Below are 15,320 nucleotides of genomic sequence, written 5' to 3'. Positions count from 1 at the left end.
CCAGATAAAGTGGTCGAGGGAATACAAGTAGAAAATTTTTAGAAGATATTTCAAGGCCTTTATGGGCACAGTCATCTATGTGACGATCAGTTTATGATCCCACATTTTAAGCTTTTTTCCTGAGTTGGTTAAAGTAGTTGTTGGTTCTTCTCTAAACTTCCATTGATAAATACGTTCAAGAATGATGTCCATGTATTTGTTAACTTCGCATTGAAATAAGACATGTTCCATTTTTCCTGTGTTTAGGGGAAAGAAACCCTGATGACTCCTATCCCCTTTGCTAGACCACAGGATTTGGGGCCAACAGTTGCTATTGTTACTAAAGTCAACCAGATCCAGGATCATCTACTAAAGAAGCATGATATTGAGCTTTACATGCACCTGAACAGACTAGAAATTGCACCACAGATATATGGGTTGTAAGTATTCACGTTTAAATTTCAGCAACACCTAGTTATGATTTATGGTGGTTTCTATATGTTTCAGATTCATAGAAGTAAGAGTAAGAGCTATGCCGGCTACATTACATTTCATATCTCCTTTTGTGTTCTGTGTGCCAGACTCTGTGCTCATTGCTTTCATATGTCCTATTTCATCTAACGTTACCCCTTTGTTACAGAGGAAGAAACTGAGGTTTACAATAAACTTACACATATTGAACAGTGAAGTCATAATTCAAATCCAGGCAGAATTGGCTCTATAATCTGCAGAGCCAGTGTAAAATAAAAATGAATGGCCCTTTAAAAAAAAATTAGTGGGAATTTCAAGATGGCAACAGCAGATCATTAAACCAAGCATTCTGAGAAGTGTGGGGTCCACACTGATTGTACACAGTGAAGCCAGCCCGGAACCCAAACTATCCTGTAAGATATTCATGTTCTTTCCATTTTATAGTGTGCTTATCTGCTCTATCCTCAGAAGTGCATTTCTAAAAGTAAGATAAATGTCCCTCACAGTGAAAATAATATATTAATCATCTTCAGCCAGATGACTTCTGTAACATGCTATAGCAGAATATGGGGCCAGTTACCCTTAGGGGTGTGTGTGTGTGTGTGTGTTTGTGTGTGTTGTATGTTTGTATGCATTCAGTGGCTTATAACATGAGTAGGCAAATTAGAAAGATAGCAACTTTAATAAATATGAATTAGTGTGTAGTGCTACAGACAACAAAAGGATCCTTTAAATAGAAACAATATGACATTTATGTCTGGTGCTGGGCAGTTCCCTGGTAGATGTTTCCTGCAAATCCCATCTGTCAACTAGATAGAACGTGGAAAATTGAGAAGGTGTTACCGAGATATACATAGTAGATGCTCAATGAATATGAATTCATATTTCTGCTCTCCTGTTTTCATGATGCCTGTTTTCATTTCTGTGACGTAAGCTTGATTTCATCATTGAGAGCAGCTCTGTCATTCCTAATGGAAGTGAGAAAGTTCTGGGGAACGTGGGTCCTCGGCAGCATTGTGCGTTATTAATGAACTGGCATTCCTTAGACTTCAAAGTCTAGCTAATATATTTGTGATTATAGAGTAAAGATTTATTTTAAAATACCTCGTGGCAAGGTCAGGAGGCAGATTCTATATTCCTCTCTACTCTGCACTCAAAGAATTGGTTTACTCAAATACAGAAATCCATTTTATAGCCTCAAGAAGTTTTGCGAGTCTAGAAATTGGTCTTAAATATTGAAGAAAGAAACTAATGTCGGACACGTTGATCATTTCTTTGAAGTGCTCTATCGTTTGTTACCTCTTTGGCCAAGCTGGTGCTTCACATTATGGTGGTCGAGGCATGGACTTGGGTACAATGATTTATAACTAGTGTGTTCTGGTTTCCTTATCAGACATTAGTTCACGTCAGCTTTCTCTTCATAATAATGATTCATAGAGCTTCTTTGATATCCAGCCAGCACCTTCCCAATAAAATTCTATGATCCATGACATAATTACTCTTAATCCTTTCAAGTTTATTTTCAGCTGTACTAACAAAATTAGGGCTTGTGGTAACCATAGTTGACTCAGTTATCCCTTTATTTTTGTATAGAATCTCATCTGCATTATCTAAAAATATGTAATTGTTTTAATCTTTGAAGAAGTCATTCATTCTCTTAATTGGGCTGTACTACATTTTATAGTGTAAGAGTGTTACTTTCTCATATCACTTATTGAAGTTGATTTTATTATTTCTATTTGTGGGACAGTGTGGTTGAATTTTCCTATGTGTTTATGCTACCCTAAACTGTACTGCTCACCTGTATATTTCCTATTGATGACTGTTAGAATCTTTGGGCCCAAAGGATAATATCAGTATAATATAAAATAGCAGTTAGAAGCACAGGCTTTGAAATGAAACAGACCTGTTTAACCACCTAGAGCCTTGGTTTCTTCATCTGTGTAATGGAGATGAAAAATAGTGGTACCTGCTTCATGGAATGCTTATGAAAATTAAATCATAATATATAAAAGTCAGTGTTCAGTTTGGAATAAACATTCAATATATGTTTAGCACTGCTTTTGTTGTCATTATCTGTCATTATAATTACTGAATTAGGATATCATGGCTCTATCAATATGATGTACCGTGTGATTCACGCACCCTTCCAGCTCTGGCTTTGGCTTTCTATGTTTGCTTCACTGAGGCATACAAGTTTCTACTTAAGTGGAAACATAATAGTTATCCTTTGCACCCGTGGTCCTCAAGAGATAGTGTAGAAGTGGAGAGTGAACTTCTAGAAACAGATCATAGCAATTTGGCACAATAATTTTATGTCCTTGAAGGTAATAAATTTTGTGGGTCTTTATCTCATGGAAATGAATTGAAATTGTTTCTTTTATATCATGCAAGTAATATTAATCTAAATAATTGCTGATGCTACTGTCTGTTGCTGTTGGGAGAAAGTTGTTTACATGGTGGAGAAAGGGTTATTTAGCAAAATGAAATTATATCCCATATTGAGTCCAGGTTTCTAATTTTAGTCACTCTTAGCAGTTGCATGATACATTAAAATTTATTTAAATCTGCCCTCTGATATGGGTGTGGTTATCTTTAAGAAAATGATTTTATAATTACCCTGTTTTTAGAAGTAGTTTTTCTTGTGTTTTTTATAGGAGAATATATGTGGGAGTCTCCTGATGTAGCAGATATGCCATATATAAATGCATCTGTTGCATTTTGCTAATAAATGTATTTAACAGAATTAGAATTAATAATTAGTGTAAAAATATTAATTGTACAAACATTGGCTAAAGTCATTCCAAATTGGCTTATCTTAATTTTAAATAAATTGATGATATTTATCTTGAAATATGGGAGTAAGACCCCTTGAAATCTTGAATGTTATATGATAGTTTGCTTATTAATGGGATTATTTTATGTATTTTAGTGCATTGTCGCCTGGATAATTGTAGCTGGTTTTTCTGTTAGGAAATGTTAAATCAACTTACTATTTAGGTTAAACAAAGTTAATTTGCAATTAAATATTTAATACTTTCTAAGTGATATTATAAAATAATATTTCCTAAAAGTAATTTATACTGTTGTTCATTAACTTTATGAAAGATTACTCCTGTTGCACCTAAAATGAAATTTCTCTTACGTTAATTCAAATAATTAACATCTTGAGTTGTCTTTTGCTTGCCAATTATTGATAAGTATTAGACTTTTTAAAAATTAAGTTCTGTAGGGGCCTGTCAGTGCATGCCTACTAATTTCCAAAGTAAAACATTGACTGTATCATTTCCAACTTTCCAAGGTGATTTCTAAGAGTTGCTGTTTGGTATCTTCATTTTTAATATGAGATTAAGAATGTCCTGTGATTTCATCACTTGGGAATTATTTTTGTGCAGAAGCCTCTAAAATATTACTGTTACAGTTCCATCCCTGAGTATGTCTTGTTTTGAGTCCAAAAGACCCTTAATCACAGCAGATTCAAATACAAAGATTCAATACTGTTTTCTTAATACTTAATACTATAAATACTCTTTTATAAAAAGACCAAAAATTGAAGTTTAAAAATAACAGTTTTTGCTAGGCCAGAGTAACTGTTTTATTATCACTCTTAAATATATTGAATCTGTATATTTTTGACTACATATTATACTTTGATATGAATAGAATACATAATAAGCATCTATGGGATATGCAATTAATGTCACTTTTGAGGAAAGACCCTCATAACACACTTGGGCTTTGGCATTCTTAAATTACGAGCTCTTTACAGCACACATGGGATAGATTCCATATCTCCCAAATGTTTTTTATACATCTTTCATTTCCCTTATTTCCTATTTTCTGGATTAGCAGTTGTTTTGCTGTGGTGGTTTCTAGTAATTTAATTGAGGAGGTTGTTGGTTATTGATAAATAATCTGCTAAATTATGGTATAGTTTCAGAATATTTATATCACATTTTATTTGTTATAACACATATCAGTGTGATTATGTATAACTACCAAGTTTTTTAAACTGATACTGGAAGTGTAAACATAGGGTAAAAATATAACTCTCAGTCATCAAAGTCAATATAATTACCCACCTTAAAAATTCTCTCTCTCAACAGGTTAAGAAATAGCTTCCTATTCAAAACACAGTTAATGATTGAAATATTCTTTTCTTTTCAATGAGCTTTATGTTATGTATTAAACATAAAATACAGAATGAGGGATTAGAAGGTGAAGAGCCAATGATACCTTGTCATACAGCACTGGGCATTTCCCCCAAATTACTCCTTTTGAAAAAGCTGGCTTTTTTCCCCTCCTACAATATGTGAAGAATTATGATTAAGAATTGTGGGGAAGTATAATAAATTATTTGAAATATTGGTTAATAATTGTTAATATTTATTATTTCCTGTGGACTAGGCATTGTCCCTAAAGGCTTTACGTTGATTATCTTATCTATCCTCACAACACATTGGGATAGATGCTGTGATCATCCGCATTTTGAAGATGAGGAAATCAAGGCTTATAAAGGCTTATTTAGATCAACTAGCTACCAAGAAGCTGAGCCAGGCTTTGAACTCCTGAGCCTACATTCATACTCTAATTTGACTAGAAATATGAGTGTGGTAGAAAACTAAGGTACCCAAAGGTGCTATGTACCAGATGGGACCATGAGTCAAATGCAGGGTGAGCAGGTAAGCAGCAAAGACCAGCCAGGTATGAGGCCCGAAATTAGAGGAGTCTTGTTAGTGGGGATCAGAAACCAGCCTGGTAAGGAGGAAATGGAAAATCAAAGGTGCTGGAGGGCCTGAGAGCCATAGCCATGCCAAGAATCAGGACAGAAAGAGCACAGCATCTTCTGCACAAAGGTAGCAGCATCAGAGATGTAGGTAAAATAATAAGCCACTGCCTGAGGCTTAACTCTTCTTGTCCAGGTCCAATACTGGCCTTATTTAGGTCAGGCCACTGGATAGAAAAATAAGAAAGCAGGTGGAGAAGGGGTGTTCTGCTACTTTAATCTTTAACTTGACCTACAAAAAGAATTAATTGATGAAATAGAAGAAATGGAATCTGTACTGACAAAGTAATCATGAATTTTAAGATAGGCCAAGAAGAAAATGCTTTGCCTTAGTCACACATGCAGAAATTTAGGGAAAGTACCATCCACACATCTTTCTAGGTAAAAATATACTCTTCCCACTGAAAGGTGAATAAAAATGAATAATTCAAAAGGGGAAAGCAGTTTCTTAAAGGATTGCTCAAAAGCAATGTAACCAGTAAGATATGGTGTTTACAACTGAATGCAGTTGTCAAAAATAATCATCTCAAGAGCAGTCAAAATAATTTATAACATTATTTGGATCTTAGATCTACTTAATTCTAGTGAATAATTCAAAGTGGGAAAGAAGTATAAAAGTTTGCATAATTTATCACACGTGAAGGAATATATACTATTTCACTGATATTTATAATCACTAAAGAAGTTTTTTGTTTTATAAAACTTCTATAAAATAGTATCCATGCAGTGGGATTGTGAGGATTAAATGAAAAAATATCATTTAGAGCACAGTAGTTGGCATGTTGTAAACACTCAAAAATGTTCATAGGTATTAACTTTCATGTGCTAAGTCCAGTTGCCTGGCTCATAAGACTCACTAAGTAGTCATAATAACAACAACAACGACAAGGGCTTACAAAGGAAGCATAAAACAATAAAACAAGATGACAAATGATACTGTCAAACAGTAGGTATAGTACTATACCTAAGTGCTTTAAGCTCTCCTAATAAAAGACTATTCTGGATTGACTTTATGGACAAAATCCAACTACATGCTACTTAAAAGAGACAGCTAAAATACATCGATCTGGTTTGGTAAAGGAATACAGAAATGGCAATAGTAATACCGAAAAATACACTTTGAAACGAAAACATTGAAAAAGAGTATTCTTTATTAATAACACATTCAATTATAATAGCCTTGAATTTTAGTGTGTAAGATCTATGACAGCAAGGAGTTTGTCTGCCTTGTTCATTAATATATCCGAGATGCCTCCCTAACAGAACCCACTACATGGTTAAGTATTCAGTAAATATTTTTGAATCGATACATGAATGGGATGGAGGTAAAAACAAAGGAAGTAAAGGTCACAAACCAATTATATAAGGAACTGATTATTCAAAATATCATTGGTGGAAAATCTGCTATTTTGAGGAACATCAACTAATAATTATTTAAAAAATTAAAACTCTAAATAATTACTGGAAAACATACATGAAAATATAACTATAACCAGTCTTCCAATGACCATGGAGTTTTCTAAGAAAAGTAGCAATGAGAGACATTTTAGAGAGTAAGTTTGTAATATGACTACTCCAAAATTTCATTCCAATAAAATTCAGTGCAAAGACAAACTTTTTTTGCAATGTACACAAAATATATAAAGAATATAAAGCAAATTTGTATTCTTTATATAAAATAAGCCCTTAAAATTAGTAAGAAACCACTTTACCTATAAAGTAGAAAAATAAAGTGAACCAACAGTGCATAGGAAAAAACAATCAATGGCCAACAAATATAGTAAAAAGGTTTCAACTATTCAAATATTTAAAGAATTATAAATTAAATAGCAAAATATAATTTTCATTCAGGTTGATTAGGATTGGAGAAAATTTTACTCAATGCTGACATAATTAATTTGGGAGTTGATTGGGAAAGTGAGTAAAATACCTGATAAACTTGGGCTCCTTGACTCATGATTCTACTTTTAAGCTTTAAGGGAATCAGAGAGCAGAGGTCTGTATAAAGGTATTTATCACAGTATTATTTATGATATGAAATGGGAACTAATTTCTAATAATAAAGGAAATAATAGGGTAAATAAGTCCATTTGATGAAATTACGCCATAATTTAAATGATGTATTTGTGGAATCTGTAATCCCAAGAGGTGATGCGTATGATATAGTCTAAGTGAAAAATCAGGAAGAGAAACCACATAATCTATTTTCCTAGTTTTAAAAAGTATATATGTTTTAAATGAAAATTAGCCTGGAAGTAGTGTTAATACTGGTTATCTCTGAAAGGGAATAAAGAATTGTGTTTATTTTCTTTATACTTTTTGCTGTTTTCTCAATTATCTCAATTTAATCACAGATTGATTTTATAAGAATTTTTAAAATATGAGGGCAAACATAAGGTACTTAATTACTATTAGTGGGCACATGCGTCAGTATCCAGAAAACTGAAATACTTTGAAGACATATTTGAACGATTATCAGTAATCTTTGAAGAATTAAGAAAAGTGGAGGTCATGGCAAGAATACTTAAAGTAAAAGAAAGTCTCTATTTTAACATCTGCAGTGGAATAAAATGTATTTACCTCCATCTCTGACAATACTTTATCACTTTTAAAAAATAGATAATCTGTAATTCTTTGAAAGGGAAATTGTTTTATATAGATCTAGCATGTGTTCACCAGAACAGTTTGGACAAGATAGAACTGCATTTTCTTTTCCGTCAAATTACCAGATTAGAGAAAAACTTTTGACTGAAGATTTTTATTTCACCATTTTCTTGTAATATTCTTTTGCTCAAAATGGAGGATTTGAAGACGGAGTGATACTACATTTGGGCTGAAATGTAGCTTTACTTAACAACCATGTTCGAAGAGTATCCATGAGTGTGCTGTGACCTAGGTGGAATGGGGTCCTGGTGGCCTGCCACAGGGCTTTTTTATTGGCCCTGCACAGAATCCCAGCATTCAGGGATTAAGGGTCTTTTGGAAGGTCGCTCTTGTAGCTACTCATGAAATGCTTCAATCTCAATCGTACTATTCATATTAAATTAATTGAATATCTCAACTTGACCAGTCCGTTGTTGGGGAGTTTGGTACCATCACAGATAGTTGCTTATTTCATGGCTGATTTGACTTACCTGTCCACTCTACCTCCCAGTATAACATAACAGATATCTTAATTCCTGATAAATGTAAGGCACTTGTTCACAGGGTGCTCACAACATTACAAAGTGAAAAAATAAGTGAGGTTTGAAGTAATATAGAGTTAGATTAAATCATGGCTTTAAGGGCTGGCAAGATGGTGGAGAAGAACGTGAGCTTACTCCTTCTTACAGAAACACCAAAATCAAAACTAACTACTGAACAAACATCAACAAAAAAAAAAAAAATGCTTGAACCTACCAAAAAAGATACCCTACATCCAAAGACAAAGAGGAAGCCACAGCAAGATGGTAGGAGGGGCACAATTGTGATAAAATCAAATCCCATACCTGCCGGGTGGGCGACCCACAAACTGGAAAACAGTTATACCACAGCAATTCTCCCACAGGAGTGAAAGTCCTGAGCCCCACGTCCGGCTTCCCAGCCTGGGGGTCTGGCAATGGGAGGAGGAGCTCCCAGAGAATCTGGCTCTGAAGGCCATCAGGGTTTGATTGCAGGAGTTCCACAGGACTGGAGGAAACAGAAACTCCACTCTTGGAGGGCGCACACAAGGTCACGTGTCCACCAGGACCCAGGGGAAAAAGCAGTGACCTCATAAGAGACTGGGACAGACCTACCTGCTAGTATTGGAGGGTCTCCTGTGGAGGCGGGGGACAGCTGTGGCTCACTGTGGGGACAAAGACACTGGAAGCAGCAGCTCTGGCATGTACTCATTGGCGTGAACCCTCCTGGAGGCTGCCATTTCCTCCCCAAGACCTAGCCCCACCCAACAGCCTATAGGCCCCAGTGCTGGGACGCCTCAGGCCAGACAACCAACAGGTTGGGAACACAGCTCCACCCATCAGCCGACAGGCTGTTTAAAGTCTTCCTCAGCACACAGCTGGTCAATAAACACACCCCCTGACATGGCCCTGCCCACCAGAGGGACAAGATCCAGTTCCACCCCCCAGTGGACAGGAACCAGACCCTCACACAAGGAAGCTTGCACAAGCCTCTTAGATAGCCTTATCCACCAGAAGGCAGACAGCAGAAGCAAGAAGAACTATAATCCTACAGCTTGCAGAATGGAAACCACAATCACAGAAAGTTAGACAAAAGGAGATGGCAGAGGAATATGTCCCAGATGAAGGAACAAGATAAAACCCCAGGAGAACAACTGAGTGAAGTGGAGATAGGCAATCTACCCAAAAAAGAATCGAGAGTAATGATAGTGAAGATGATCCAAGATCTCAGAAAAAGAATGGGGGCACAGATCGAGAAGATGCAAGACCAGTTTAAAAAAGACCTAAAATAGGGCTTCCCTGGTGGCGCAGTGGTTGAGAATCTGCCTGCTAATGCAGGGGACACGGGTTCGAGCCCTGGTCTGGGAGGATCCCACATGCCAGGGAGCGACTAGGCCCGTGAGCCACAACTACTGAGCCTGTGCATCTGGAGCCTGTGCTCCTCAGCAAGAGAGGCTGCGACAGTGAGAGGTCCGCGCACCGCGATGAAGAGTGGCCCCCGCTTGCCACAACTAGATATAGCCCTCGCACAGAAACGAAGACCCAACACAGCAAAAATAAATTAATTAATAAATTCCTACCCCCAACATCTTCTTAAAAAAATAAAAAAGACCTAGAAGAACTTAGGAACAAGCACACAGAGATGAACAATACAATAACTGAAATGAAAAATACACTAGAAGGAAACAACAGAGTAACTGAGGCAGAAGAACGGGTAAGTGAGCTGGAAGACAGAATGGTGGAAATCACTGCCGTGGAACAGAATAAAGAAAAAAGACTGAAAAGAAATGAAGGCAGTCTGAGAGACCTCTAGGACAACATTAAACACACCAACATTTGCATTATAGGGGTCCCAGGAGAAGAGATAGGGGAAGGACACAAGAAAATATTTGAAGAGGTAATAGCTGAAAACTTTCCTAAGATGGGAAAGGAGACAGTCACCCAAGTCTAGGAAGCACAGAGAGTCCCAGTCATGATAAAGCTAAGGAGAAACACTCCAAGACACATAGTAATCAAACTGGAAAAAATTAAAGACAGAGGAAAAAAAATTAAAAACAACAAGGGAAAAGCAATAACATAGAAGGGAACTCTCATAAGGCTATCAGCTGATCTCTCAGCAGAAACTCTGCAGGCCAGAAGGGAGTGGCATGATATATTTAGAGTGATGAAAGGGAATAACCTACAACCAAGAATACTCTACCCAGCAAGGCTCTCATTCAGATTCAACCGAGAAATCAAAAGCTTTATAGACAAGTAAAAGCTAAGAGAATTCAGCACCACCAGACCAGCTTTACAGCAAATGCTAAAGGAACTTTTCTAAACGGAAGAGAAAAGTGGCTTATCTAAGCCACTACTAGAAACAAAATTATGAAAGGAAAAGCTCACTGGTAAAGGCAAACATAAAGGTAGGAAATCATCTGCACACATATATGACATCAAAACCAGCAATTGTGATAAGAGGAGAGTGCAAATGCAAGATATTGGAAATTGATTGGAAATTAAAAGACCAGCAACTTCAAACAATCTTGTTTTTATATAAACAAAAGAAAGCAGGAGATATATTTGATAATAATATCCAATAAAGTAGACTTCAGAACACAGAGAATTACCAGCGACAAAAGGGATATTCCATAATGGTAAAAGGGTCAGTTCACCAAAAGGACTTAGCAGTCCTAAATGTGTGTCCATTAAACAACAGAGCTACAAAATATGTGGACCAAAAACTGATAGAACTGAAAGGAGAAAGACAAATACATGTTTATAGTTTGAGACTATTGATAATTGACAGTACAACTAGACAAGCAATATAGAGCTCAACAACTAAATATATCCTGGCCCATGAAACAAGCCTCAACAAATTTAATAGAATTGAAATCATACAGAGTATTTTCCCTGTTCACGATAGAATCAGATTAGAAATAACAGTTAAGGGGAAAACTTTCCAAACACTTGGAAACTAAATAACACACTTCCAAATAATCCCTGGATTGGAGAGGAAGTCTCGAGAGAAATTTTTAAAGATATATTTAACTGAATGAAATGAAAGTACAACATATCAACATTTGTGGGACAGAGCTAAAGCAGTACTAAAGGGTAAATTTATTCCACTAAATGCTTATGTTAGAAAAAAAGAAAATTCAAGTTAGTAATCTAAGCTTCCACTTAAGAACCTAGAAAAAGAAGACAAAATAAACTCAAAGTAGGTAAAAGGAAGGAATAAAGGTAAGAATTGAAACCAATATTATTAAAAACAGTACAAAGATAATAGAATAAGAAGAAACAGAATAGCAAGAAAACGGAAACAAAAAGCTGTTTCTTTGAAAAGATTAATAAAATTAACAGGCATGAAAAAATGAGAGCAGGAGAGAAGTGGGTATGCTTATAAAAGAGCATAGGAAGGATCCTTGTGGTAATGGAATATTTCGGTATTATGACCTTGTGAACGGTTGTGTATCCTGGTGGTGATATTGTACTATAGTTTTGTAGGATGTTACCCTTGGGTAACCAATTCACAGACTCTCACTGTACTGTTTCTTCCAACTGCATGTGAATATACAGTTATCTCAGAATAAATTTAATTAAAATAATGTCAGTTCAGATGGCTCACATCTTTTGCCCTTTTTACAAATTGGGTTTATTTATTTGCTTAGTATTGAGTTTTGAGAGTTTTCTATATAGTCTAGATACAAGTCTGTTGCCATTTGTTATTCACAAATAGTATCTTCCTGTCAGTGGCTTGTCCTTTCATGTCTTGTAAGTATCTTTCAAACATTTTTCACTTTGGTGAAATCCAATTTATCTACTGTTTCCTTATCAAATGTGTTTTTGGTGTCATATCTGAGAACTCTTTGTTTAACCTAAGTTTTCTTCTGATTGTTTTATGTATTATATTTAGGCCTGTGATCCATTTTGAGTTAATTTTTGTATAAAATGAGTATAGATAAAGGTTAATTAGTTAATTATTTTGGGCAGAGGATATCCAGTTATTCTGGTGTCATTGTTGAAAGACTATCCTTTTTCCATTCAGTTACCTTTGCATCTTTGTCAAAAATCATTTGGTTTGATTTGTACGGGTTTATTTCTGATCTATACTTTTTGTTTCTGAGAGAGAAGTGTTAATCCAGCTATAACTGTAAATTTCTCTATTTCTGAATTCCAGACTACTTAGGTAGACACCTAAGATTGAGAATTAGCCACCCAGTATTCTTAACCCCATACAAATGGCACAATTTTCTTTTAATTTATGGCAGGCAACTCAGTTTTGTTTATTTCTTGGTACTTTTCGACACACAGAGAACATAATTCCAGGCATGTGTATGGTATGTACAGACTTGATAATAAAACTTTTAAATACTTATGAACTTTGAGGAACCAGTGATTTCCATCATAACCTTGGAATGCTGTAGCTAAAAGGACTGTAACTATTTGGAAATAAAGTGTTTAGCACAGACCAGGACTGTGTGTGTGTGTGTGTGTGTGTGTGTGTGTGTGTGCTCCTTTCTAAAATTCTTCCCATGGTCTGAAAGTTTTTCCAATTAAATGACTTCTTCCACTAGTGTTTTGGAGCCTAATAAATATATTGGACTAGTGAAAACAACTAAAAAGCAAATGATGGCATCTTCATTTAACGTATTTAAGTTTTAAATGCTTCCAAAATATCGAGCTTCTAATAAGAAGTATTTACAGTGAACATTAAAATGCTTCCAATACATAGAAGAAGCTTCTATCATAAACTTTTTAGCTCTGCAACTAAGACCTCATTTATTAAATTTTATTTATCAAAGCAATTCATGTATTAAAGATGAACATGTTAATATATTTTCCTTATCTTTGAGTTATACATCATGAACAGTATAACACTTTGCCAACCCCAGTGTTAAACTCACCCACCAGACCTGGGTCAACTTCAGGTTATATCAGCATTCTCTAGAGGAACCCGATAGGACTGTGACTACACAATTGTTGCGATGTCTTTAACTGAACATCAGTGCAATGTACAGGAAAAACAAATATCACCCCAAAACTCAACACACATAAAATACCACCTAATAACAGTCATAAAAAAGAAAGGTTCTTCAGAAAGATATTGGCAGAGTTGTTTTAAGTCTTAGTGGAACAGTGGGATGTCTTCTTTAAGCTGTCTGGTTTAACAACAGAGTGATACAACTGTAAATCCAGTATTGCCTTTGAATCTGTTAGCCAGTAGAACACATTTAGATTGGAAGGGACGTAATTTTTGTCCTCAAATCAGAGCTGTAGGTTCTAAAGCAAGAAGGAGAAATTTTTAGGACTTACAGGGAAATAACAGTTAAGTGTGAGTAAAAACCTTGGCGTTATTAATTAGCCACTCATATTCAGTTTCTCTCCCTCATTTCTCATCCTTGGCGTCTTTATTTCATGGGTCTCTGATTGTTTTTCTATTCTCCAACTCTTTCTATAACCAAGTAAGCCAGAGGCAAATTGAATATCTACAGCTAATTGCGCTAATAAGCTCTTTCCTAGTGCTATATGGTAATTCATGTATGATATCATACTCCATTATTAAGTATACCTTGTAATTAACCTCATTTGTATCACTTACATCAGTGATTACAGTGTGTGTCTTTGATAGGTCTCTGACCAGACTTAAGTTTCTACCCTTATTTTTTAACCTCTAGGGACTTGGCCTAATACATGTAAAACCTTTTATGGGAACCACTAGGACTTCAAACAGATGCCTGTAAATGTCAAGTTTTCTAGAGAAGTGTCTCTTGACTAGCTTTTTAGACATTTGAGATCACCTAGTGCACATTTTGTGTGAAAATTCTAGGTTATCTTTCTGACTTTCGTGAAATTATTTTAAGGACAGCGTTTCACCATTACATAAAGTTTTATATGACCCACGATATCAAGTTAGAATCCTGCCTTCCTACCGTTAGTTCTTCCCTGACCTAAATGTTAGAAAAATGAGAGCTTGCTTAATGAAGAGAACCTCTTCCAAGCTCATAATTTCATAAGATGCTGTTTGACAAAGGCTGCCGATTCAATTAAGAAAATTCATCATTTATTACAGTCAGTTTAAAAGGGTAAAAAATAAGAGCTCTTCTACTGCAAACTCTAAGAAAAACTTTTTCCTTCACTAATAGTGATACAGGTTAAACCTTGCTAGAGCATATTGCTTTTAACTTCTTATTTTTGCTTTTGGCTGCTTTTGATTCTTCATCCTATGTTTCTTTACCCCTCAAATTTCTTATTCTTATTTTTGTAGTTTTAAATACTAGATTTGTACCAGAGTTTAAGTGCAAGAAAAGAAATATTGTTTGCAATTCAGTTTGGCTTCTGTATACACACTTTGTTTCTAAAATCTTCTTTCATTAAAATTCACCTTCTCTAATAAAAATAATGCTTTTGTTTTCATTTTACTTCAGTTATTGTTAGACATTTTTGTATGATTTAATATAATGATTTTTTTATACCAACGTACCACCTCTTTTTGTTTTGTTTTGTTTTGTTTTTGTGGTACGCGGGCCTCTCACCGTTGTGGCCTCTCCCGTTGCGGAGCACAGGCTTCGGACGTGCAGGCCCAGCAGCCATGGCTCATGGGCCCAGCCGCTCCGCGGCATGTGGGATCCTCCCAGACCGGGGCACGAACCCGTGTCCCCTGCATCGGCAGGCGGACTCTCAACCACTGCGCCACCAGGGAAGCCCCGTACCACCTCTTAAAGGTCCTTATTATGATTTGAACTATGAATGGTATGTGGGATTAAAAAAAAAACTCCAGACTTTGAAAAAAAATTTTAGTCTTATTAAAATTAAATGTTATGCTATATGGAATTTGTGGGGGGAAATACGATACACCTTTTAAAAGATCTTAATTTAGAATTGATAATCATTGGAATAGACATAAGCCCTGATTTAAGAGGCGTCAGAAACAATGTCGACTA

The 15,320-nt window shown here is 35.6% G+C and overlaps 1 protein-coding gene across 6 annotated transcripts in view; it reads left to right on the top strand.

Moving 5' to 3' along the window:
* The window catches only part of TBC1D5 (TBC1 domain family member 5), a 546,696-nt gene that overhangs the window by 340,732 nt on the left and 190,644 nt on the right, over positions 1–15,320 (top strand). For all 6 annotated transcript variants that reach the window (XM_060298634.1, XM_060298636.1, XM_060298635.1 and 3 more), the window contains one exon: positions 247–419. In XM_060298634.1, coding sequence (XP_060154617.1) covers positions 247–419 — 173 coding nt within the window. The remainder of the gene's footprint in view (positions 1–246; positions 420–15,320) is intronic.

This window comes from Globicephala melas, chromosome 4 (assembly GCF_963455315.2).
Source record: "Globicephala melas chromosome 4, mGloMel1.2, whole genome shotgun sequence".
Lineage (NCBI taxonomy): Eukaryota > Metazoa > Chordata > Mammalia > Artiodactyla > Delphinidae > Globicephala > Globicephala melas.
Note: the sequence above shows the minus strand (reverse complement) of the source record. Positions and strands in the feature narration are given on the sequence as shown.